Here is a 27,355-nt window from a genome sequence, read left to right as displayed (position 1 = left end):
CATTTTAACAAAACAAAATTATCTTTCTGTACATTTTCCACTCATTATCCCAAACTATAAAGCTTTCACGAGGCTGTCAAGAAGCAACATCACGTCTTATTCCACTGAAGCCCATATATGATACATGTATGTGTGTACATACATATTCAACTATTAAGTTATATATAAACAAACTCAACATGTACGATGCAAGAAATTTCCATTTGAAGTGGTTATACTTTTAAAAACTCATTATCTGATGTTTAAAGTTCTCAGACTACAAATTAAAGATAAAGATCATCCAGTAACACTGTCACCCTATACTTTACTGCAGGGAAACTAAATAGGGAAAGGGTTAGGTCAAAGCAATAGTCTTCATTTTGTATTAAAATTAGTTAATTCGCTGTTAGAATTATAAGGCTTTCCTCAATGATAAATTATTAAGCAGTAATACCGTACACTAGCCAAGCCATGCAATAACTGAATTGGCAAACAAACTACTCAGACACTCAGAGTCCAGAAAAAGTGAGAAGCTCTGAGTGTCAACTGGTCACACCACATGTATCAAAGCTGTCAAAGCAGTGAAGTAGAATCATTTCAGTTAACAGACTTCGGAGATAGCTCTAGTTGAAAATGGATTTCTTAGCAAGAGACAACTGCAAAACCAATAGACAGAGCTACTGTGAGAAAGAAGCCTGTGGACAAGATGCCCACATCAATCACCACTGTAAAGAGGAGACTTTTTTTCCTCACAACGTGGGCTGACTAATGGTAAGAACTAGTACAGAGAACAACTCAGGATTGGGAAACAGTGATTACCAAACTACAACTACAGGGGATGTTTTAGGTCAAAATAAATATTAATGAATCTTTTCTGAAAGCATATGAACAAGAAAGAATTGTACACACGTGCTGAGTGGTAAAGATATTCTCCCTGATACATCTACTCCCTAAGAATTGCTATAAACAAAACAAAAACCACATATACACACAAGCAAGAAACTATAAATAAATTACTATTAACCACAATAAGATAAGCCACAGTTACTTCTTCTTCTTCTAGGGCTAAACCTTAATTTATCTTATGCGAGATCTTTTTGTGGCTGTTAAATTATGAGGTTTCAAATCCCATTAGCTCTCTCCTGTAATCAAAACTGTAGTTTAATCTAATTTTTAAGGGACATAGTTAAATGACCTTTTTAAACTCTAAAGTTAAAAAAAAGACAACCTTCTTTAAAAATCACTGTAAAGATAAAAACTGAAGGAAAATGGCTAATATTTAAAACAAACATTATTAATAAATAATTTAAATTGATGCATTTCTGTTAACTAAGAAATTCCCCATGATAGCAATTTTACAACTTTCAAAGGTTGTGAAAACTCTAATCTTTAAATCAGGCCAGCAAATATCTTATTTCATACAGAAACCCCTTTAGCAGGTATTTAGTTAATTTTTTAAAGTTGTATTAGAAGTTTCCCTGGCAATTAACACGCTATTAAAAATAGAGGAAATTAGTAAATACCTGAACTGAAGTGGCTGAATCCTGCAAATGGCCACTAGCAACTGTTCCTTTGGAAGTCGCTAAAGGGATGCTGTGCATCTTAGGGGTTCCCAGAGCATCAATGTTTTCATCTGTCCTATGTGACTGCCAGACTTCCTTTCGATGCTGGGATTCAGGAGCCTGCTGGTCTCCAAAGGCAGCCCAAGAACAACCATCTTTTTGTTCATCCTCAAAAGCATTCCAGTCTATAGCTTGGCTAGGACCAGCTGAACTGAAGTCAGCAAAGTCATCGGCGTCCTGAAAAGCGCTACTGCTGTCTTGAGTATTTGGCACAGAATCAAAATCTCCAAATTCACTGTCTTTTCCAGCAGACTTTCCTGCCAACTGATCTTCCTCTGACAAACTACCAGAGGTCTGTTTTAGGTTGGACTCAGTAAATATCATTTCCTCTTGGCAAGAAGCAGCATTTGTATCCTCAAATTCTCCAAAATCATCACCTGGCTCACTAAAATGTAGGCAATGTTCCGAGGTCTCTTCAAAAGTGACATCACTCATTGAATCTTGAGTACAAGTAACAAAAGGTGGAGTGACACCACTGGCCGTACCAAAGTCGCCAAAATCATCTTCATTGGTATCGTGGCAAGTTGCAAAGTCGTTACCACTGTCACCATTTTTTATGCTTGCAGCCGAGTCATCCAAAATATTTTCTTCTGTGGGATCAAGGTTCGGACTTTTGGAATTGGTAAACTTTCTATTTTCTTCTTTGGAAGAATCAACTTCATTAACATCAGAAGTTTTAATAGAATCCATGCATAAGTCAGCACATTTAGAAGCAAATAAATCATTTTCCTCAGTTTTACACTGGTCCCGCCTAATGGCTTCTGAATTTTCAGTTGAGTCTACCAAGTTCCAAGCCTCAGACTGAATTCTTGAATTTAAAAATTCATCCTGTCGCAGTGTTTGAAGGTCTTGCTTTTCAACATGGAGATCTCTGTCAGTTATTACATGGACCTCTGAAACACAGACTTGATGTTCTCCATCAGTAACTCCTTCATCCTCAAAGCTTCTACCCACAGACACGCCCTTCCTAGAGTTCAGTTCGTTGACTCTGTTGACTCTGCTGTTTTCCTGGACGGTCAGTGCATCGCTATCATTTAAAATTGCACATTCTGCTTCTTCTAGTTGTATCCTTTCTGTTTGGGAAAAGGCAGCAAAATCCGCAAATTCCTTAGCAGGACTAGATGCAGACTCTAAACCACACTCCGTGCCACAAGGGCTATGAGGTTTCAATCTCCTTGAATCAGCCACGTTGTCCAGGTCTTCTGTTCCCTGAGGATTTACAGTTTCTAAACCTGTAAACCCGTTTGTTAGAATTTCCAGGCAAGGCGGCTTTTCACCATTGCAGCTCTCTAACTGTTTGGTTTGATGAACAATGTTTCTATCAGTTCTAAAATCTCCTGGAGAGAAACTTCTGGGTTGTCCAGTGTTTGGTCCTGGTATCACTACTTTATTTAAATCTCCCAGGCTTTCCGTGCCATCGATGGAAGTCTCTAAAATTTTAGATGGAGTCATTTCTTTGCTGGTGGTAGAAAGTACAATATCAGATTGACTTTTCAGAGGAGCAGAAAGTTCAGCAGTGATATCCTTATCATTACCATTTTTAACGGACTTAAAGCTTGTAAGGCTATCTACATTTTCTGAATAATCATGAATTGGCATAAAATGGTTTGAAGGTACAAAGTCTTCCTCAGGACGAGTGTAATCTGGTGCATCAAAATCAACAAACCCCACACCAGAAGGGCTGACTTCTGAAAACCCACCAAATTCCCCAAATTCATCCTCATCATCATCCTCTGCTCCATTGTCTAGCGGTGGGGGAGACGAAGAATACATTCGAATGATGTCTGGCTCCATTGTCTAGCAGCTTTCCAATAATTAATTTATGCCTAAAAAAAGAAAAATCATTTTTTGTTGTTGAGAAGAGATGAGATAAAACAGCTATTTCAAGCTACTTTAAAAACAGGACAGTTATCTGGGCATGGTGACTTAGGAAGTGTACACAGGACGCCTAACGTCACCCTCAGATACACAGCTAGTCAATCTGGGCATTAATTTCAAAATAGCAAACAAAACAAACCCACTACCACCAAAACCACGAAGAATACTGTTCTGCTCTGTGTATGCGTGTGTGTGTAAATACAGGTGCATGTGTGCTTCTGGGTGCAATTCATGCATTGTTTCTCAGACTCCACCCACCTTTTTGTTTTTGAGACCTGGTCTCTAACTGGTCTAGAATTTGCCAAGCAGTTAGCTACCTGGTCAGCATAAGAAACACCTGTCTCCAGCTCCAACTGACTTTCTTTTTATGCCCTTGGGTTCTGGTGATAAAATTCAGGTTCTTGTGTTTTGGCAAGCACCATTTTTCTGTTAGGTAAAATGTTTTTTAATCTTAATTTTTTAGCATTTATTACTGGGGGCATTTGGCAAAACAATAAAAATATGGGATTTCAGAGAGTCCCCCCCGCCCCAAGGCGTGTGCGCATGCACGCACAAGACAGATTTCTCTGTATAGCTTTGAATATCCTGGAAAGCTCCTGTAGACCAGGCTGGCCTCAAACTGAGAGCTCCTCCTGTCTCTGCCTTCCAAGTACTGGGATTAATTAAGGGCATGATTTCAGAGAATCTTGAAAATATACTTATAAAAGTACACCTATAAAATTTTCTCTCAGGTACTCTCCTATCTTTTAAAAATTCTTGTTCAAATTTACTGGGGACTCAGTGTTTGCCTAATAGATTTGTATAATCTCTCTCTCTCTCTCTCTCCTCTCTCTCTCTCTGTGTGTGTGTTTACATACATACGTGTGTGTGTAAAACATTATATATATAATTATTTTATCTCTAATAACTGCTATTAATTATGTTCTTCATTTTGCTTTCCAATGTTTATTTCTGGCTCAAGTTGACTTTTGGATAACTTTTTTTAAAATAAGTAAATAGAATCTCCTTCCCAAGACTGTAGCATTTTTTTAAAGATTTATTTATTTATTATGTATAGGTGTTCGGCCTGCATATCAGAAGAGGACACCAGATCTCATTACAGATGGTTGTGAGTCACCATGTGGTTGCTGGGAATTGAACTCAGGACCTCTGGAAGAGCAGCCAGCGCTCTTAACCTCCGAGCCATTTCTCCAGCCAACTTTCGGATAACTTTTAATTCTGAATTAGTTCAAAGCTCAGAAGATGTGAAAAACTGTAGGATTCTCATATACTCTACCCAGGTTCCCTCGACAACGCAGCCAACAACCACAGTGCAAATGTCTTGACTTATCATGGACTATATTGTCATGGAACACATGTAGATTGCTCCAAGAACCTAAGTTTTCATTTCTTTAGGACACAGCTACGCAGTAATTTGAACATCAGGTCACATAGTATGCTCAACTTCATTAAAAAAAAAAATTGAGAAACTACTTTTTCAAATTCACTTTTATAATAACAAATCAATTTGCAATCTCCTCATCTGCAATTTTCTTATTTTGCTATCATACAAGCTTGAATTAATAAACATTTACTTTTACTGTCCTCTACTTCTGTACTTAGAAAGAACACTAAAAGAAACAAATTTAAAACTTATTTTGCTGTATAAAGATCCAAGTAAATTTATGGATATGCCTTCCCATACTCATTAACTTATAGTATTTTAAGTACTTAATTCCTAAAGTAAACCTGCCAGCGCTATTTCGATCCTTTGTGTAAAGACCAATAAATGAGACCTCATATTAGAAGCAAAGGCTGGGGCTGCAGAGGTGGCACTTATTGCTCTTGCAGAGGACCCAGGTTCAATCCCCAGTACCCACACGGTAGTTTACAACTAGCCATTACTCCAGTTCCAGGGTATCTGATGCATTCTTCTGATGTCCTTGGGCACCAAGCACAAACACATGCATGTAAGCAAAACATTTCAACAAAAACTTCATACGTAATATAAAATGAGTAATTTTTAAAAAGGGTTGGGCAGGGGGGAAGATGACAAAGCTATTTTATGCATAGCTCTGTGAATGAGAAAGGGCAACTGTATTCTGGAGAAACAAAGAACTCTAGGAATCAAGAAAGAGCTTACAGTGTCAGGCCCAGGCAATCCAAGCATGTATAAGGTTGTAGCAGATTCTAAGTTTGGGGCCGGAATGGACTACATAAGAAATTCTAGACTTACTGGGGCCACATAGCCAGTTCCTACCTAAAAAAGATGATGAAGGCTAGGGAAGGAGAAAAAGCGAATATGAGAATCAATGGAAATACATAGGAAAACTAAAAAGCATACTGGAGCAGCAGAAATGCAGGCCCGCAGCCCTGGCTTCAGGGAAGGGGCAGGAAGGGAATCCAGCAAAGCAGGTAGAGCTTGTCACTGCAGCTTCTCTCCTCTACACAGTACTGAGGAGCGTGCTGTAGTGATACTTTGTTTGTAATATAACAAATAAAGCTTGCCTGAAGATCAGAGTGCAGACCTAAGCCACTAGTTGACAGGCAGTGGTGGTATACACTTTTAATCCCAGCACTTGGAAAACAGGGGATCTATGTTAGTTCAAGGCCACTCTGGGTTACAAGAAATTAATGTAGTCTAAAAGAGAAACAGAGTCGGGAGGCAGTGGATCACAGCTTTAATCCCAGTACTTGGGACCACACGTTTTTAAGTCCAGTACTAGGGAGGTAGAGACAAGATATGGCTGGTTAGAGAGAGGAATATAAGGTGACAGGAGGCAGAAGCTCAGATGCAGTCTGAAGATGCAGTCTGAGGATCGCCCCTTCAGTCTGAGGATTTGAAAGAGGTAAAAAGTCTCTCTAGTGGCCAGCTGCACTGTTTCTCTGATTTCTCAGCTTTCAAACCCTAATATCTGACTCCGGGTTTTTATTAAGAACAATTAGAATTTGTGCAATAATGAGCCCCTAGGGAAAAGCTGCTCACTAAGAAGACCTCACATAAAAGTGAAAGATCATTCCCCAAAACAGATGCTCACATACCAACACAGAAATATATTAAGAATTATGAATAAACAGAGTACTGTTTCAGACAAATTCATAACTCACCAGTAACTAAATTTAAATCTATGAAATACTGTATAAAATAAATGTAATTTTTTTCTTTTTTAAAAAGATTTATTTATGTATTGTGTATACAGTGTTCTGGCATGTATGCCTACATGCCAGAAGAGGGCACCAAATTTCATTATAGATGGTTGTGAGCCACCATGAGGTTGCTGGGAATTGAACTCAGGACCTCTGGAAGAACAGCCAGTGCTCTTAACCTTTAAGCCACCTCTCCAGTCCAAAATAATGTAACTACGGGCAAATAACTAAAAAGATTTATTTAAAAAATGATCAATGAACTCAAAGAGAATAAAAGAGTTCAATAAATTAAGGAATAATTAAAAGTAATAAAATAAGCCAGGCTATGGTGGCACATGCCTTTAATCACAGCACTCAGGAGGCAGAGGCAGGTGGATCTCTGAGTTTGAGGCCAGCCTGGTTTTCACACAAAGGACCAGAATAACCCTGACAGGTTCTGTTTTAGAATGAAGTATATAAAACACTATTTATTATTATGATGATGAAGATGAATTATTGTCATAGAGGATCTGAAAGAACATGTCAATAAAAGATTCTGAAAAAGAAGCCAACAAAGTCTTAGAAATGAAAATCTCAACATATCAAAAAAGTAACTCAGCTGAAAGCCTCACAAGGAACTGGAGCAAACACATCAGGGCTTAAGGACAATGTTGACAAATTATCACATTCAGACATAGGAAGGAACGATCTATAGGAAATACAAGACCTAGGAAAGGTAAGGGACCAAAATTATGAATTGGTGTAGACAAACAAACAGAAATGAAAGCAAAAAGCACAGAAAACTTATTCAAGAAAACACTAGTAGATTTCCTAAACCTCTCCACATCATGTCATAGTTAAAACTGCCAAAAGTACATTACCAGGGAAGAATATATAAAGCTACAAAAGAGAAATGTTGTTACTTATAAAGGAGGTCCATCAGAATACCAGAAAAATTATCAGCAGAAATCTAAAGGTTAGATGGTGTAGAATGCTGTATTTCAAGTCCTGAAGAAAATGACTGCCAACTAAGATTACTGTATAGAGCAAGGTTATCCTTCAGAATCAAAGGTGAGATAAAGACCTCCCAAGATAATCCTAAACCAAATTCATAATCTCTAAACTATATACAAAGAGGAGGAGGATAAATACAAACATGAAAGAAATAGTAAGATTCACCAGAATAGTAAAATAAGCCAACGAGAATTAGGAAAAAACCCAATATGACTGACCCAATAAAGCATCAAACCTTTAAAATGAATTTAGAGAAAAAGAAATGGGTATAGATTAGTCAAAGTAACCACCCCCCCCAAAAAATCAAAATGACAGGAGCTAGTAACATATATCTTTCAGCAATAACTGTGAATATAAATGGCCTTAATTTTCCAATTAAAAGACTGAAAATGACTCAGAGGTCAAGGTCTGGTCAGCCATTAAGCCTTACATGAGAGAAGTATACAAGTCCCCCCCAAAAAAAGATCCATCGTGGATCTTTATTTATGAATTATTTTCATTATAAAATCATCATAAAAAAGGAAATAAATATGGTAGCTCAAGCATTCCGTTTTGTTGGGGTTTTGTTTGTTTGTTTGTTTGTGTGTTTGTGTAGCTTTGGCTATTCTGGAACTTGCTCTATAGACCAGGCTGGCCCCAAACTTAAGATATCCAGTTGTCTTTACCTCCTGAGTGCTAGATTTAAAAGTGTGTGCTACCACTGCCTGGCCTTCTGTTAGTTTTCAAAGAAAAAAATTATAAAAGATACACACAAATCCAGTTTTCTTGCCTAGTGTCCCATGTTCTTATACCTACACATGTGGCTTCTTCCTCCTTTGCTTGCTACCGTAATGCCTTAAGACAGTGTTTTTCACTGAACTGGACGCTGACCTTAGCAAGGCTGGCTAGCCAGCAAGCAAACTCCTGGGATCTGCCTGTCTCTGTACCCCAGTACTGGGATTATAAGCACACATAGTCACGCTTGGCTTTGTAGATGCTAGGAATTCAATACAGATCAGGTCTAATACATTGAGCCATTTCCCCAGCTCTCAAAATGAAAATAAATAAAATTAATAAATAATAAACATTGAAAGAAATGTCTCAGCATTTAAGAACTCTGTCTAGTTCAATTTCCAGCACCTATGTTGTGTAGATCACAACCACTTGTTAGCTTCAGGGGATCTGACATCCTCTTTAGCCTCCTCAGGCACCTATAAACATATGCTAATAAACACACAGGCACATAAAATACAAATAAACCTTTTTTTGGGGGGGGGGGCAGGGTTTTTCTGTGTAGCTTTGGAGCCTGTCCTGGAACTCTCTCTGTAGACAAGATTGGTCTTGAACTCACAGAGATCTGCCTGCCTCTGCCTCCCGAGTGCTGGGATTAAAGGTGTGCACCACCACTGCCTGGCTACAAATAAATCTTTTTTGTTTTTTTGTTTTTTTTTTTGTTTTTTTTTTGTTTTTGTTTTTCGAGACAGGGTTTCTCTGTGGTTTTGGAGCCTGTAGACCAGGCTGGTCTCGAACTCACAGAGATCCGCCTGCCTCTGCCTCCCAAGTGCTGGGATTAAAGGCGTGCGCCACCACCGCCCGGCACAAATAAATCTTTTTAAAAAATAAATTAAGGGGCTGGAGATGTGGCTCAACAGTTAAGAGCACTGGATGCCCTTGCAGAAGACCTAGGTTCAATTCCCAGCACCCTCATAGTGGTTTACAACCACCTATAGCTCCAGTTCCAGCAGATCTGACACCTTATCTTCTGACCTTCTCAGGCAACAGGCACACACATCATACACATACAAAGGCAAAACATTCATATGTTAAAAAATAAAAAGGGTATATTTAAATAAATGCATTACTCATAAAAACTATACAATGGAGGAGGAGGAGGAGGAGGAAGAAGAAGAGGAGGAGGAAGAGGAGGAGGAGAAGGAAGAGGAGGAGGAGGAGGAAGAGGAGGAGGAGGAGGAAGAAGAAGACGCCGACGACATGGTGTTAAGACGCCAAGAGTGGTGCTGGAACCTATAGTAAGTATCTATTTAGGTTTTCAAAAGAAGCTATCAAAGATATTTCAAGTGAATATACCATTTTACTTTCCTATGCTCCTATGCTGGACCTTTTTTTTTTTCTTTTCCTTTTTTTCAGTAAGACTGCCTTGCTATGTAGCTCAGACTGGCCTCAATTCTTCTACCTAGAAGGTCCATATAGTCTACATAAGTCTTCTTCTACATGCTGGGAATACAGACATCAGGCACCATGCCCAGCAATATCTAATATTTAAAGAGCAACGTACGGTGTTTCTAGCCGAAGCTGATTGTAGCTAAACTACTGTTTTTTACAGAATCTTTCACTGTTGGAAAACTGAATCATTAATTGGTTCAGGCCTATTTCAAAATCAGTTGTCAACACAAACACAAAAATGAAACCAGGGCATTTGTAACCATGGCAACAACACAGGAAATAGTTTTTCTTCCAGTCACATCTTGGCAAGGTATTCTATTCCTATGTGTTATAAACTTGACTGACCTTCCAGACTACAGGCATGTCTATACCTCTCACTCAACCCAGAGTCAGCTGTTCAAAGAACAGCATTGCTCTATTTCCTCCCCAGCAGGACTGGGCTCTGGCTCATTTGCCCTTCAGAAACTTTCAGAAAGATCATGACTACTTCTAAGTTTCAGCCAACTAGCCAGAGTACAGAGGTTCATACATTTCCAGTTTTTTTTAATTGATTTTATTGAGCTCTACATTTTTCTCTGCTCCCCTTCCTATCTCTCCACTCCCCTTCAACCCTCTCCCATGGTCCCCATGCTCCCAATTTACTCAAGAGATCTTGTCTTTTTCTACTTCCCATGTAGATTAGATCCATGTATATCTCTCTTAGTGTCCTCATTGTTATTTAGGTTTTCTGGACAGTCCAAGTCTTTTATGTGGTCCAGGTCAATTCTACTTAAAAGAAGTTTTATGTTAAAATAGCAATGGTACAATGAATTTAAAAATTATATTTGATTTAAATAATCCATTGCTTTTAAATACTGAAAATATGGGTTTTTAAATATCTGCTTCTGCTTAGCAATGATGGAAAGATAAATGAACTACTTCAATGCTGTGCCTGGCATACAACACTGTTTCTTCACCCTTCCTAACAGATGGCTTACTCAGCACCATAAAATTTTCTAACCAGCCAGCTAATTTCTGTATATTACCTGAGCAAGTAAGTGGGGAGAGGGGAGGCATTTCACTTGCTATTTTCATTTCTGCTTGTTTCAAGACGTTTTAGAAGAAAGTGAACACACAGGGTATTGTCTTGGCAGTCAGAGAACAGTGAAACCACAGTAAACACAAATAGTTGACACAAGAGTCTCATTACAGCAGCAAACAAAGTCTGGGACAACAGCAGTCGGGGGTGGGGCTCCCAGCAGGACTTCTGGACCTAGAAAAGTTTTCCGTGGCAAATCACATCCTCACGAACCTAGGTCAATGCAGGGAAGGAACAGTAGTTGAAAATGCAAGGCAAAACTAGGAATTTGATCATGCTCCAGTGAATATATGGACAAATACAAAAGGGAATTTCCTCTTGGAAGAAGAGTCACAGGGGAGGGGAGTGGACATGGGAAGACTGGGAGGTGAGCACAAAGGGGAGCATGATGTAGAGTCCCCAAATAATCAGTAAAAAAATAAAAAAGACTTAAGGAAAATCTTTTTTTGTTTTTTGTTTTTGCTTTTTGAGACAGGAAAAGCTTTGGAGCCTGTCCTGGAACTAGCTCTGTAGATCAGGTTGGGCTCAAACTCACAGAGATCCTCCTGCCTCTACCTCCCGAGTGCTGGGATTAAAGGGTGCTCTACCACTGCCTGGCTAAGTAAAACCTTTTATCTGGTATTATATGTCAATATCTCTGTGAAGACATTCCCACCTACCTGACAAAATTAAATCGTTCCTTTGTTATGTTAAAAAGAAAACAAGGCAAAGTATACCTTATGAACTATAAACCAGAAAGATCAAAGGGTTTGGGGCTTGGGAATTTGGTAAGGAAGGTGTGATGTAAAGGAGTCAGAGGAAAGATCCTTAAGTCCCAGCTGTAGTTAGCCACACCTGGGGAGCCTGCAGACTGGCAGCTGGGGCAGCAGAGCATACTGTGGAAGATATCTTGGTATTAACCTTTCATGATGAAAATCTACACTTACTTAAGGACTTCTGGCTTCAAGTCTGAAAGGGGCATGGAAGAGAGGAGATACTGAGCCTGTAGGTTGAGATTTTTAAAATTAATAGGCAAAATGAGCTTAGGAAAACAAAGGAGAGAAAAAAGAAAGGGGACAACAATGACCTTCAACCACTTGTCTTTTTAAAATTAGTTTTTCAAGGAGGATGATTAAACTACTAGCTAGAAAGGCTTGATTTAAAGCCACATGGCCATACGAGAACATAAAACTGCCATTACAATGTGGCAAGCAGAGGACAGACTGACTTTTCAAAAAAATACTACAGCAGCTGCATATATAGCTCTAAAGGTCTCAGGTTTGAGGTCATTCTGGGTTACATGAGATCTTGCCTCTTAAAAAAATAAAAAGAAATTACAAAAAGTAAACAAAAGGAAAAAAAACCATTCAATTTGATTCAAACTCAAGAAACGGAAAAACCAAATGCTAACAACTTTCTTTTGGAAGCAAACTGGCCAGTGAAGAGGAGACAGGAGGAAGGTGCTACACAAGCATGAGGAGCTGCGTTCGGAGCCAGGTCAAAATGACTCTAATCCCAGCCCAGAAAAGAGACAAGGAGAGGCTTGCTGGCCAGCCAGTCTAGCCAACTCAATGAGCTCCAGGTGCAGGGGGAGAGTTTGCCCTAAAACAAGCAACAACACACACACATATGTATGAAGATATTTTATATTTTTAAACGAAAAACTGTATATATGCACATAGGTATGTATATCGTATATATATATGTGCATATATGTATATGTGCATGTGTATGTATACATACATATACTATACATAATATACATACATATTGTATATATAAATATAAATAAAACACTGAGGAAGATACTAATGCTGCCCTCTGGCTGGCCACACACACACACACACACACACACACATTTCCCTTACAGTACTCCTTCTAATCATATTGAGTCTTACTTTGGTGTCAGGCATTAAACAGATGAACACCTGCCATAGGAAGTATACCAGTTTCCCCCCTATTTTTCCCTAGTTTTCTATAGTTTCATAATTTTAAGAACCAGAAAAATACAACATGAGGTTAATAATGATTTCAACAAATCATTATTTTGGATGAACTGGCGAAGAAGTTGATTATGTCCTTAAATACTGGTTTAGGTGACTTGGCAAAGCAAACACTCTAAACTGTATGCACTAAATTCCATTCTGTTGGGCCAGGAAGATAGCTCAGTGGGTAAAGGAGCTGCTGAGCAAGCCTGTGACCTGACAACTTGTGTTACATTAAAATTTATCATTTCTTTTTATCAAAAGAAAACCATTACTAGAGTGAAAAGGCAGCCATTACCTATCTGGAAAAAGATATCTGCAAAACACAAAATTGTCAAATAACTCATATTCAGAAGCACAAAGATTTCCTACACATGAATGTGACACAATCCGGGAGAAAAATGCCCAACATATTTGAATAGGTATTTTACAAAAGATAACTAAATAGCCAGTAAGCACATAGAAAGTCGTCAGGAAGGCTGGGTTTGGTGGCCTGGGCCTTTAAGAGGCAGGGGCAAGTGGATCTCTGCTGTGGGATAACCCTTCTATATGCTATGAATATATTTTATTATCATTGGTTAATAAAGAAGCACCTTTGGTCAATAGCCAGGCAGGATAGAGGCAGGCAGGAAATCCAAGCAAAGATACAGGGAGGAGGGTGGAGTCAGGGGAGATGTCAGCAGATTGGTAACGCCATGGCCCCATGGCAATACACAGATGAATAGAAACGGGTTAATTTAAATGTAAGAGCTAGTTAGTAATAAGCCTAAGCAATAGGCCAAACAGTTTGTAATTAATATTAAGCCTCTTAGTGATTATTTTAGAAGCGGCTATAGGACCAGGCGGGACAGAAAAGCCTTCGTTTACAGATCTCTGTGAATTCAAGCCTAGCCTGGTCTACATAGTGAGTTACAGACCAATTGGGGCTATACAGTAAGACTATGTCTCAAAAGAACAAAGAAACAAAAAAGTCATCAGGAAAATGAGCATTAAAATTATAGTAAGAGGACCTGTGAGATAGCACAGCAGGTAAAGGCATTTGCCACAAGCCTGGCTAGAACCCACACAAAGGTGGAAGGAGAGAACTGATTCCACACATGCATATGTAGTACACATGCCTTTCCTCCATCATACACACACACACACACACACACACACACACACAACTTTTGGATGATTTGTTATTGGCAGTTAACTTTACATAGCCTAGCAAAACAAGAGAGAGCACCTAAAAGTACAAACTTTCAAAGAATTAAGAGAGTTTTCATTTTGTTTTTTGAAAGCACAATTATATATACTCTCTTCAACACAGGCTACAAATTTTAATGCTATTCAAGCAAACTTTCACAGTCCCCAAACTAAGTTATTATGTGGAGGTAGTGAGTGCCTTTTTTCTTAGCACTTGGGAGGCAGAGATGGAGTTTAGCCTGGTCTACAGAGCAAGTTCCATGGTAGCCTAGAGATACATAGTGAGACCCTGTCTTGAAAAACACAACAACAACAACAACCAAAGACCTCTGTGTCATTTATGTATGGATCAGAGTGTGCATGTGAGCATGTGCGTCTTTGTTGTTTTTCCACTGTGTGTGCCTGTAAACTTCTAGGGATTCTTCTGATTCGGCCTTCTAGGAGTACTGGGTTACAGATTCATGCTACTGAGTCTGGCATTTATGTGGGTTCTAGGAATTCAAATGCAGGCCCTCATGCTTGTATGAAGCATTTTACCCACTAAGTCATCTCTCTACGCTCCCAAACTGAGTTTTTTTTAAAGATCTCATAATTAACCTACTAACTTAAAACCAAGAATTCAAGACATCAGGAATGCCAATATGTCATCAACTACAAAATACTATGCAGTACTATTTAAAAGATGTATTAACTATTACCTCCATGTGTTTTCACCCTGCTTGCGTGTGTGGACATGTGCATGTGTCTTCATGGATGTGTATGTTTCTAGTTTGGGTCTTGCTCAGGCTGGCTTCAAACTTGGAGCACTATTTCTGCATCAGCTTACCTAACCCTGAAATTACAGACACATAATCACCATGCCCATCTTAGGTGTCAAGTCAGTATTTTTTTAAGGGTCTACTATGTTCCAGCATTATGTGGAAAGAATTCATAAACTATCTCTTTTAATTTTTTTTCTTTTGGAGCTAGAGGTCTCATATATGTTCCAAGCTGACTTCAAACTGACAGTCTCCCACCAGAGCCTCTAGAGCAGCTGAGGTCAAGGGCATACAACTTCATTTATTTATTCCTTGTGTTATTGGAAGCATCTTAATTTTACATATGAAGAAATAAAAGCTTAAAGCTTAAATATTAATCTCATCAGTAACTGAATTAACCAATCAAATATTTGATGAGATTTAAAATATTTCAGAAATGACTGACAGAATATAAAAGAATTCCCCTCAAAAGGCATCTGAATTGTTCAGAAAAAGTTCCCTGAAACATTTACATTAATTTGGAAAGAGAAAGATGATTTCATAAACTCAAAGGATAGCCAACAAAAATGCCAAGAAGCAAGTCAGTTTCAAAATTAATGTACATATTATTCAATGTATGAGACGAGGGAAAGCAAGCACAAAATATCTTTATTCTATCAGCCTTAAAAGGCCAGACTGTTCAAAGTGACAAAGTTTTGATAATCCTGCTTTTAATATCAATTAAAGCAACACATAAAAGTATAAATATTATTATACAATGTCAATTATAACATGAGAGCAGCTACATGTATTTGCTGAGGAGCTAATTACCTTATTAAATAGCAGTTAAGCATTATCATTTTATATGATCTGGTTTTCAAAGATCCACAAAAACATTTTTCATGGGCTAGAGATAATGTGTGGCAGAGTACAAGGCCCTAGGTTCAATCTCTAGCACTGGGGAAAAAATTCCTTTAACTGAACATCTAAATACACGTACACCCATAATAATGTGTTTTCTTTGTATTTGGATGGGTTTCAAATAATAATTAAGGTAAATAGAAATAGTATGAATTGTTTTACATTTAAATTGTCATATTAACTGACCATATTTGTAATTTACTATTTTATGCAAACCAGTTCACCTTGAAACTCTTAATTCTTTGCCTTCATATCCCAGAATCTTTACAAGGACAATACATTTTAAAGGTAGAGAGCACAATTCCATGCCTCCTCCACAATCCTGTATACAAACAATCCTGGACCCTTCTGCCTTTCCTTCCCAGTTATGATCAGGGACTCTGAATTTATTTCTTTATCATTTCTGATGCTTTCTATTCATCTTACAAACATTCAAGCGTCTTCCATTCTGAAAACAAATCGGAACAAAACAAAGCTCTGCCCCTGAGCCTTTCTGAATCCCTTGCTACAGAGCCTCTCGACAGGGGCTGTCTCTACTTCTATACTTTCCAGTCAAGTCCTCAACACAGCAATCTCTGGCTTCAGCCCTACCAAACGACGGAGTCTGCTCCTACCTATTTTGCTCAAGCTCAAGATGACAATGCTGTTGTTCTTTTTGCATCCTCAGGGCCTGGCTCAAAATAGGAAATGAATACATGTTGTTCTTACTGGTATTTACTCTACCGACTGCTACTGAATACAGCACACCTCCCACAGGAAAAAGATTTCAGTACCTCGCCTCTGGCCTGTCAATGCTCCACCGAGTAAGTTAGAAAACACACGTGGTTAATTGGGGCAAGTGTATTCTGATGAATGCTGTCTGACATGAGATGAATGCGAGAGGAAGCCGTTGTGCTACAACCTGTCTGAAGAGACAAGCATCTGGTCAGAGGTGGTGCTTTATGTGCTAGCTATACGGAAAAACTGCTAAAGGACAAAAATGGCTTGTGATTTCATTCAACACAACCCCTAACATGAGGACCTGCTTTGAATTGAAGCAATTACTCAGCATGCACAGAGGTGTCACCCAGTGTCACCAAAGCATGATGCTGCACTGGATAAGCCAACTAACGTTCTCACTTTTTCTGTTTCTAGCAATTTTCTTTAGTTACTTCATGAAAAAAATCTTCTACACCCAACTTGGCAAATAGCTAACAGGAATGGTTGACATACTTTGAAAAAATTTCTTGCTGCATGTTTTAAATTCACATTCTAGTCAAGACAGACACACTGAACTTCACAAGACTAGAATACTGTGAGAAAAACAAACAAACAAAATCCTAACATCCGCCCCCCCACCACAAACTACTTTGTGACTTTCAAGAATAAATGCACCACTATAGTATGTAACTAAAAGAAAACTGTCAGGTCTTTGGCCGTTGCTCTTCTTACAATCTGCTCACCACACCACAGTAAAAGCCTTGTAAGAGCTACCACATAGAAAAAGCAGCAGCTACAAGAGTTATAAAACTATAGCTGGGTGAAGTTGGAATTCACTTAGCTGGGCTAACAGTAAAGAAAGTAGACAAGATCCTAGATAATCTAAAACTCACAAATATGGTCTTAAAATATGACCTAAGTAAGAGCAGATTTACCTTACAAATTCTTTTCCAGGTAATATTAGCTTGACTTTAAATTGTTCTCTTGCCCTTCATTGATGCAACAGCATTTATAGTAACAGAAGGAAACAGGAAATAAACTAGGTACAAGCTATAACTATAAACAATAAACCATACATACACACATACATACTACACAATAAACCATAAGTAAACTATATATGCACAATCCACAGATCAAAACACTACCACAATGACATTCCTGGGGGAAGATTATCAAAACAAAAGCTTTGTCAATAGTGCTTATCAGGGTATCTGCATGTAGAACACCAAGGCATACAGGGAGTATGCCTTGTACCAAGAACTCCCTGTACCAAGAACTCCATGGAAACTAGGGAAAGAATTCTATAGCAAACATTTCTAACTGGTTAATCTTTCAATGTTTTTGTTTAAAGTTTTGCTTTTGCCTGAAATAGAGAAAGAAAAGGGAGAAAGATTAAAGGCTAAAGGGGAAAAGTTATTTGTAACTTACCAAATACCTATGGTTAGAAATGAATGGAAAATTAGTCTGCCATATAAGCAAGATTTTCCACACCATTTTCTAGAGAACGCCTTATTTTGATATCTAAGAAAATTTTTTAAAAATAGACTTATAATTAAATATAATTACATCCTATTCCCTTTTCCCTTTCTCCCTCCAACCCCTCCAATATCTCCTTCAATAAATGGTTCTTCCTTTAATATCAATTTCATTTACAGAAAGAAATGCAAAAATATATAAATACAATATTATGAGTCCATTTTTGTTGTTTGTGTGTATATGATTTCAGGGCTGACCACCTTGTATTGGATAACCAATTAAGGGGCTCACCCCTGAAAGAAAAATTTCACCGAAACAGAATATACTCTCAGCATACACTGACTTGTTTAGTTCTAGTTCATTTGTCCCTTCTTTCTAGTTTTGTTTTTTCTGAGTCAGGGTCTCATGTAGCCCAGCACAGCCAGCCTGAAACTCCTATCCCTCCTCCCTCCAACTCCCAGGTGCTATTATTATAGGCATTGCCATACTTACTTGACATTCTCTTAAAAGTTGGTCATGACCCCTAAAATGATTTTACAAACCAGAAATTGTTCCTAATCTAAAGTATAAAAAAGTGTTTTCTTTCCTTTGTTTCCAGTTTCTCCAATTCCAATTACTGCTTCTAGCATTACAAATGGAGAGAATATTTTTATTTTAAATTTATTTATTTATTTATCTATCTAATGTGTGTGTCCTCATGCATGTTATAGTGCACATATTGAAGCAGAGGACAATTTTCAGGAGCTGTTTTCTCTTTTACTATGTGGGTCCTAGGATCAAACTTAGACCATAAGGCTTGCCACTGACAGCCAAGTGTCCTTACCCACTGAGTTATCTCAGTAGCACTGACCAAATTTCTATTTGTGAGTTGCTAGATCTCCTTCAAAGTTTTTTAATTATGCAAACATTCTTCCATATTGCAAAAGTGCCTTTAAAAAAATCAGGCAAATTATTTATTTTTAGGTCTCATGTAGATTAGGCTATGATGCCAAAGACTCAACCTGATCCTTCTTCCTCTATTTCCTAGGCTTGAGCCACTTCACCCAGCTCAGGTAAACACTTTGAAAAGTAGAACTGGTTTAACCTTTTGGAAGCAATAGGCTTGGGGAGGAGGGGTGACAATTAACTGTTTCTAAGACTTGATCTAATGGTAAAACATCAAGGCAGTAGTTTACAGACTTGTTCACCCAGATGGTCTTTCATAACACAAAAAAACGAAAAATCCAATGTCCCAGTGAGGTTTCAATTGTTGTGATAAACACCATGACCAAAACAACTTGGGGACAAGAAAGGTTTCTAAGTTCACCTTCAGGATTACAGTCCAGCATTGAGGGAATCAAGGCAGGGGCTCAGGGCAGTAACTGACGCAGAGGCCATGAAAGAATGCTACTTATTGATCAAGGTTTGCTCAGCCTGTTTTATACAACCCAGGACCACCTGCCCAGGGGTGACATCACAGTTAACTGGGCCCTCCCGCATTAATCACTAATCAAGATATCCATCAGACTTGCCTACCATAGGCGATCTGATGTAGGCATTTTCCTAAATTACTCTAACATGCATCAAATTAACAACTTCAACAAGAAGAAAGGAAGAAACCCAAACAACAACAACAAAGCCAGGACATCCAATTGTAGAGAAATAGCAAAATACTTTGAAACTCACTTGATGGTATTTTACACAGTCACTAAAAATCATGTTTAAAGATTGTCAGTAACATGGAGATATGTTCATAACCTGCAGCAATAATTAGGCTCAGGCATGGTTTGTTTGGTAGAGTGCTTGCTCAGCACATGTGAAGCCCAGGGTTTGATCTCCAGCACTATATATGCCAAGCACGGTAGCACAGACTTGTAATCCTAGCACTCAAGATGGAGGCAGAAGGATTAAAAGTTCAGTCATCCTTGCTACAAAGCAAGTTAGTGGTTAGCCTGAGTTACATGAGACTCTGCCTCAAAAAAAGAAAAAAAAAATCAATTTGATTCAATCTCAAGAAACAGAAGAAAAACCAAATGTTAACAACAACTTTCTTTTGGAAGCAAACTGGCCAGTGAAGAGGAGACAGGAGTAAGGTGCTGCACAAGCATGAGGAGCTGCGTTCGGAGCCAGGTCAAAATGACTCTAATCCCAGCCCAGAAAAGAGACAAGGAGAGGCTTGCTGGCCAGCCAGTCTAGCCAACTCAATGAGCTCCAGGTGCAGGGGGAGAGTTTGCCCTAAAACAAACAACAAAAAAATAAAAAAATATATAGATTATATTTTATATTTTTTAAAAAATAATTTACAAACATACATATAAAACACTGAGCAAGATACTAATGCTGCCCTCTGGTCTCTCTCTCTCTCTCTCACACACACACACATTTCCCTTACAGTACTCCTTCTAATCATATTGAGTCTTTGGTGTCAGGCATTAAACAGATGAACACCTACCATAGGAAGTATACCAGTTTTCCCCCATTTTTCCATAGTTTTCTGTAATTTCATAATTTTAAGAACCAGAAAAATATAACATGAAGTTAATAATGATTTCAACAAATCATCCAAATTATTTTTGGATGATCTGGGGAAGAGGCAGATTATGGTCTTGAATATTGGTTTAGGCAACTTGGCAAAGCAAAACACTCTAAACTGTATGCACCCGATTCCATTCTATTGGGCCAGGAAGATAGCTCAGTGGGTAAAAAAGCTGCTGAGCAAGCCTGTGACCTGCTTTTGATCTCTTGAACCCATGTACAGGTGGAAAAAGAGAACTCAATTATCCACAAAGTTATCCTCTGATCTCTGAACAAACATGATGGCATGAATACCTACCCTCTCCTATGACAATAAATAAATATAAAAGTTTTTTTCTTTTTGTGAAAAGCATACATATACATATAAATATATATAAATGCTTGGGAGAATATATGTTAGTTACTGTTGGAGGAGGCCACTTTTTGATTCCCTGGCTGCTCAGCTCCGAAATAATCACACAGGAACTATATTATTTAAATCACTGCTTGGCCCAAACTCTAGTTTCTTATTTGCTAACTCTTACATCTTAATTTAACCCATCTCCATTAGTCTGTGAATCACCACAAGGTTGTGGCCTATCAGCAAAGTTTCAACGTATCTGTCTCCGGTGGCTCCATAGCTTCTCTCTGACTCTCCCTTCTTTCTCCCAGCATTCAGTTTAGTTTTCCCCACCTAGCTCTATTCCCCTATAGCTCTGCTATAAGCCCAAAGCAGTTCCTTTATTAACCAATGGTATTCACAGCATAGAGAGAGGAATCCCACATCACCTCCCCTTTTCTGTTTAAATAAAAAGGAAGGTTTTAACTTTAACATGGTAAAATTACATATGACAAAACAGTTATCAAGACAGAATTAAAAAATTTATATCTACTTTATCTTTTAAAATAACTAAGGAAAACTCTATCTATTCTTCAACTCTAGGAGGATATAATATTACCTAAGTAATCAGGGAGTACACTGTAAGCAACTTCCAAAACTCTAGAATTGACAGAAACAAGTTCCTAACAGGAGACGAGGAGTGTGGTGACACATGCCTGTAAATCTTTTACTTGGTAAGGAGAGGAAGGAGGACTGCTGTAAGTCTGAGGCCACAATGGATTACATATTAGGGACCAAGCCAGTCAAGGTTCATAATAAGACCCCCTTTTAAAAATCCAAACCAAATCAAAACTGTAACAGGTCAGTTTTTTGTTTTATTAAATGTGGCCCCTTTTTACCTTTGTATGCTTTAAGCATAAAAAACATAACCAACTACGGAGTATCTACATCACAAAACTGCTAGAACAGAGTAAAGGGAGTAATAACCACAATGAAACTTAAGGCTAATAAGGGGGATTAATACGAGAAGAGTTTACAGTTTACAACTCTGTGTGGGTGTGTAGTAAAGGAGGTAAAGTGTGGCTAACAGCAATCTAACTTGATTGGGAAGAGGAGGGATAGTGAAAATGATTAAATGCTCTAGGGGGTAAAGAGAATTTTCTTCTCTCTTTCTTCTCTGAGACAGGGTCTTCCCATGTAGCCTTGGCTGGCCTGGGACTCTGTATGTAGACCAGACTGGCCTCCTGAGTGCTGAGGTGTACAGCCCATGCCCAGGTAAGAAAGTTTCTGAAGGATTTTACAGAGAAAACGGCTGACACCAAGGATGATACATGGAGCCACTGTCTGGGCACAGTAAGACATGTAATAGAATTTGATTAGAAAGTAGGATAGGCAAAGTCTCAGAATAGGCTAGGACACTGGTAGTATGGACTTGAGTTTCTGGAAGGTGACTGCCACTATAACTTCTCTGAATTTAGCAAGGGGAGGACTCTAGGTTTCAACTCAAACACTGGCCACTCTCATTATCTCTACACTACCAGTTCTGGACACTGCCTGAGCTGCATCACTGTACCCAGTTCCTCAATGAGTACTTCTGCTTCTATTTTCACATTCCTATGGTCTCTTTCCTGTACAATAAGTACATGCATCCTTTTTCTGAAGGTAGATATGTATGTGTGTGCATGTATGTGTGCATGTGCCTATCACTGAATTGCACTCTCAGCCCTAATATATTCTTTTAAAACATAAATGGGTGGTGAATAATCTCAGGGATTTAGACCACTTGTTGCTCTTGCAACAAGAGGACCTGGGTTCAATTTCCAGCACCCATATGATGGCTTACTACTATCCATAACTGCACTTGCAGGAATCCAACACCCTCTTCTGGCTTCCTCAGGCACCAGGCACACAACTTACACATACAAAACATAAACAAAGTAAAGCAAAACATGTTAACTGACATCTTCCCTTGGCAATCTTGCAATTGTTTCCCACTAAAAAAAGCTAGTCTCTAGACGTTTACAAAGGGCTTCAAACGCTGTTCAACTGGCCTCTATCTCCGATCTGACCTCCTGTTTAGCTCTCCTGCTTGCTATTCTAGAGACACTGTCTTACCTGCCGCTGTCCTTTCAATATTCTGGGCATGTATTTATATCTACTATTCTTCCCCCATGGTTATCTTTACTTCCTACAGGTCTTGTCTTCAACCCCACCATACATTAAACAGCAAGACCCATCAATACCCTACAAACGCCATCTAGTCCATGACTTAAAGTAAAAAGTAATGCTCCTTTACCCCCCAAACCAACTCTTTTATGTCTGCTACCTCAGTGCCTGTCCCAAACACAAACATGTGTAAAGTACGTACACACACTAGAAATCAAAGCTCTGTGAGGACAGAGTTTTACTGTTGTTTGTCATTTCAGTCCCCCAACACCTACAAAAGGGCCTGACACAGAGCAGGTACTGGATGACTACTTTAAGAATAACCCAAAGAGCCTCAGCAGATACTCAGCTGAAATGACTGCCACATGCTATACCTGCACAAACAGAATCAAAAGGGGGAAATTTGCCCTAATTTACTATGTTGTTTTCCTCTGGGTAGTAATCACTATTAGAGTGCTTGTAAATTAAGGTCTGAACATACAGATACTTAGTTTCTTAGCAATTTATCTTTGGTTTGCCTTTACCTTAGCTATTTGGGAGAAGTAGCAGTGGTCAACAAGAGTGAGATGGACTATTGCATCTGTTTTCCTCTTTACACTTCTCAGGAACTCTTCCCACCCAAGTTTCTGATCTCTCTTTATCAGAGAATTGGTCTAACCTACTGACCAACGAGCCCCTAATTCTAGGGCCCACCTAGAAATATAAACCACGTATGTCAAATAGGGCTGTTGAGATGTTTGGCAGCAATTTTAGATTAGGGCCCAAGCAAAAGAAGGCAGAGAAACCTGGAAAAGCTTTAATTCAATCTAATAGCTCCTGTACTTTAAAATGAAGTCAATACAAAATAACATTGTTTCCCTACTCCCTTCTGAAACCCTGCTAAAGAAAAAAGTGATACTTTGTTTTGAAGAGAAATGTTTAAACTTTTTATTTTACTGTAAAGCATCCCAAGCAATAAAACAAAGCTCGAGGAAAAGAAATGATCCCACACCCACTACACAACTGTTAACACAACTATGTTAGAATTTACTTAACTTTCTCTAATCAAGTATGTGACAAACAGTAATGATCCATTTGAAAAGTCACGGGTGCCTTCCCAATCCTTTAGCACTCTCTAGTTCTCCAGAGGTCAACTTTTATACTCACTTGGTGGTTACCATTACACATTGCAATGCTGGGACTGAACACAGGATCTTGTACAAGTTAAGCAAGTTTTCTACCACTGAGCAGAACACCCCCAGCCCACACATTTTTATTCTTGTGATACATGCTTCATGAATCCCAGAAAAGAGTGGTATAGTTTTACATTTTTAAAAACTACATAATGTTCTATTGTATCTTGCCTTGTCACTTACCAGCTGATTTGCCTTAAGAAAATTACTATTTTTGTGCCCCAGTTTCCTCTGAAAAATAGGGATAGCACTCTATAATACTACCTACAGGGTTGTTGGGAGGATAAAAATAACTTAAATCCTCAGAAAGAATATAGTATTTTAAAATTTATATTTATTTACGTGCACATCTGTGCATGCATGAATCTTTCATGGCATGTATGTGGAAGAGGGCAATCTGCATGACTCAGTTCCTTCCTTCTACAATATAGGTCTTGGAGATGAAACTCAGGTTGCACCAGGCTTGGCAGCAAGTACCTTTAACCCACTGAACCATCTCACTGACTCAGAAAAACATTTCTTAAAGTATCTTGCTGGGCTAGGGATGGGGCTCACTGGTACAGTGCCCACCTAAAATGCATGGGGCCCTGGGTTCACGCTTCAGTAACACAAAACAAAGAGAAAAGAGCAAGTATCTAGCTCACAGAAGGCAGAACATATCACTGTTAGAAATTACTATGCAAAGTTGCACAAAGACTTGTGGTTGTGTCTGCACACACATGCATATACTAATTAGAAACAATTATGATTGTGTCTGCACACACACATGCATATACTAATCAGAAACAATTAATCACCAAAATGACATATGTAAAATCCATAGTTGCTTAATATTTTCAAAGTTGCATTAAAACAACAAAAAATTGAACTTTTGGCTGTAAAGTCTTTTGGGTTACATAATGAGGAACTGAAAGTGCTTAGAGAGAGAAGTCCTTTATTTTTAATTTACAAATTTTTGGAACCTGGGTGTGATGGCACACACCAAGCACTTGAGAGGCAGAGACAGGAGGATTAGGAGTTTGAGGCTAGCCTGAGCTCCATGAAACCCTGCCTCAAAAAACAAAAACAAATTGTTGGTAACATTAAATTGGAATATCAACATTTAATTTAGGTAATTCTTGAGGGTTTTTAAGTCTCTAAATACGTTAAGAGACTGCTATTATGAGACCTGAGGGGAAGGTTGGACAGTCAATTTCTCAATGAGATGCTATTTAATAAATTCTTTGCCTGTTAGAGTTCAGAAAAAAATCAGTACTCAAATTTCACTGCTTTTTGCATCTAGTTTTTTTATTAATTATAAGCAGAATAGAATTTAAAATTATGTTCTATAATGGAATCACCTAGATTATGAGATTTTCATAGGCAACTGGATTCTGCAAAATTTATCAATGCCATTGTGGGTTTATCTTTGCTTGACATGAGATTATTTTCATTACAGCCTCTAGGTCAAAATATCAGGTAACGTTCAAACTCAAGGGCCCTATGTATTATCTGAGGGCCCTACATATTATCTGAGTACTACTTAACGTCTTTCCGGAGCTTTTTTAATGGTTTAAAATATGTCTCTAGACATCAATGGATAAACCTGATACATACACAGAAAAGTGACTAGATCTAATAATCTAGTAGGTTCTACTTGCTGGACTAGAAATTTTGATGCTGGATCTAACTTTTGATTCGAGTGAGACCTCTCCATGCATAAGGCTACCATAAATACTTTATTTTAATAAACACACCCCTGGAAATCGTTAAAAATGATTACTATAAATGCCAATATTTAGAAACTTATGAAAAGTGGGTAAACTAGGCTGATTCTATCAACGAATTAGAGTTGAAGCACAGTTCCCCCTAGAGTTTAGCATATATTTCTCTAATAGTTTAACCGAAACCAACAGTTAAATATCAAATCAGATTTAAACTGCTCCCGAGCCCTCGTCTCCCTCAGTAACCTCCCCCAAACAAAAACCCACCTCTGAGTATGAGGACGTGCCTCATAGAAGACATTTATGCCGTGAAGTTTATGGGTAGAAGTTTTACTTAAAGTGAGAACTCCGAAACAGAACCATGGCTCCTTTGACGTGTCCCCCCTCCCGTTAATATTTATATGTATGAGTCAGTTCTTTCCTCAGCCGCAACCGATTCAGAGGGAAATCACGCTATAACTTGAATAAACCAAGAAGGTGGGGGGCAGTGGGAGGTCCAACTAGTCTCGGTTTCCCAAGGGGAAAAAGACCCCACCACTGCTCGCCCTCTGTCCCCTGCACCCCGCAGCACCTGCCAAGCCGGACGCTTAAAGAATAATAGCTCAACTTTCGAACGCAATGAGGGAGAGGACGCAGACGATTTCCTGAGGAGTGCCGAAAAGGTCCTCTCCGCAAGGGACACAGCTTGGGGCTGTCCCTGCCCGCTGGAGACATTCCGAGACCCTCCGAGGCGACACACTCCCGCAGCCGCCGGCCTCGGGCCTCCGCGAGGCAGCCAGTGTTTACACCTGTCACGAGGGGAGGAGGAGGGAGAAGGAGGAAGCCGGAGCGGAGCCCCAAACTTCTCCACCGCGGCCGGGAGGGAGCCCCGGCGGCGCGCAGCTCGGCCAGGTAGACGCCAAGGGGCAGGGCGGGCCACGGCGGCCGGGAGGGCACGGCTGGCTCTCCTCGGCCGAGCCCGGGATGCCGAACGCCGGGCCACCGCTCCGGGCGCTGCCGGCGGCGTTCTGCAGCCGCCGAGGAGAGCAGAGCCCGCGCCCGAGCTCGCAGGCCCGCAGCCGGGCCGACGCCGGCAGGTGCTCCAGGCCAGGACCACCGGGCCGGTCGGCTCCTCCGCAGCCCCGGGAGCGCGGCGGCGGCACTCACCTGGCTCGTCCCGGACGGTCGCGATGGGCATGGCTCGGCGGCCCGGGGAGGAACTGGCTCCCCGAGGAAGGACCGGTTGCTCGGACGCTGAGCGGGCGAGGGCGGAAGGCGAGCTGCTCCCAGCCCTGTCAGCGCAGCGGCGCCATGAACGCCCACCCGGAGTTTCAGCGCTGCCGCGGGACCCCCATCCCACTACCCTCCGCCCTCTTCCGCCGCCGCCGCCTCCGCCTCCTCCTCCTCCGCGGAGACCCCCGCCCACTCCACACACTCTCCCATCATGCAGCGGGGAACCGCTGCCGCTGCTACGTCACTTCCGGGCGCAGGTGGCTAGGTCGGGGCCGGGCGCTGGTGGGTGCCGGGGTGGGGGAGGACACTCCGGGGGAATTAGTGTCACCGAATTCGGACTCCTGCGCAGGCGCCGTCGCGAGGAACGACGATCGCCATTTTGGGTGCGGGCAGACTGCCTTTTTCTGTACTCATTGGAGGCGCTCAAGTGTGGGCTGCGGAC

The 27,355-nt window shown here is 39.8% G+C and overlaps 1 protein-coding gene across 2 annotated transcripts in view; it reads right to left on the bottom strand.

Moving 5' to 3' along the window:
- Aftph (aftiphilin) overlaps positions 1–27,077 on the bottom strand; it is a 67,135-nt gene extending 40,058 nt beyond the window's left edge. The window contains exons 1-2 of one of the 2 annotated variants that reach the window (XM_057771579.1): positions 26,848–27,077; positions 1,503–3,427 (exon numbers count right to left, since the gene is read on the bottom strand). In XM_057771579.1, coding sequence (XP_057627562.1) covers positions 1,503–3,395 — 1,893 coding nt within the window. In that variant the 5' untranslated portion in view covers positions 3,396–3,427; positions 26,848–27,077. The remainder of the gene's footprint in view (positions 1–1,502; positions 3,428–26,847) is intronic. The other variant, XM_057771580.1, reaches the window with a different exon arrangement.
- Positions 27,078–27,355: the final 278 nt, after the last annotated feature.

Source organism: Chionomys nivalis, chromosome 6 (assembly GCF_950005125.1).
Source record: "Chionomys nivalis chromosome 6, mChiNiv1.1, whole genome shotgun sequence".
NCBI lineage: Eukaryota > Metazoa > Chordata > Mammalia > Rodentia > Cricetidae > Chionomys > Chionomys nivalis.
The sequence above is the reverse complement of the archived record's forward strand: the minus strand, read 5'-3'. Positions and strand labels throughout refer to the sequence as shown.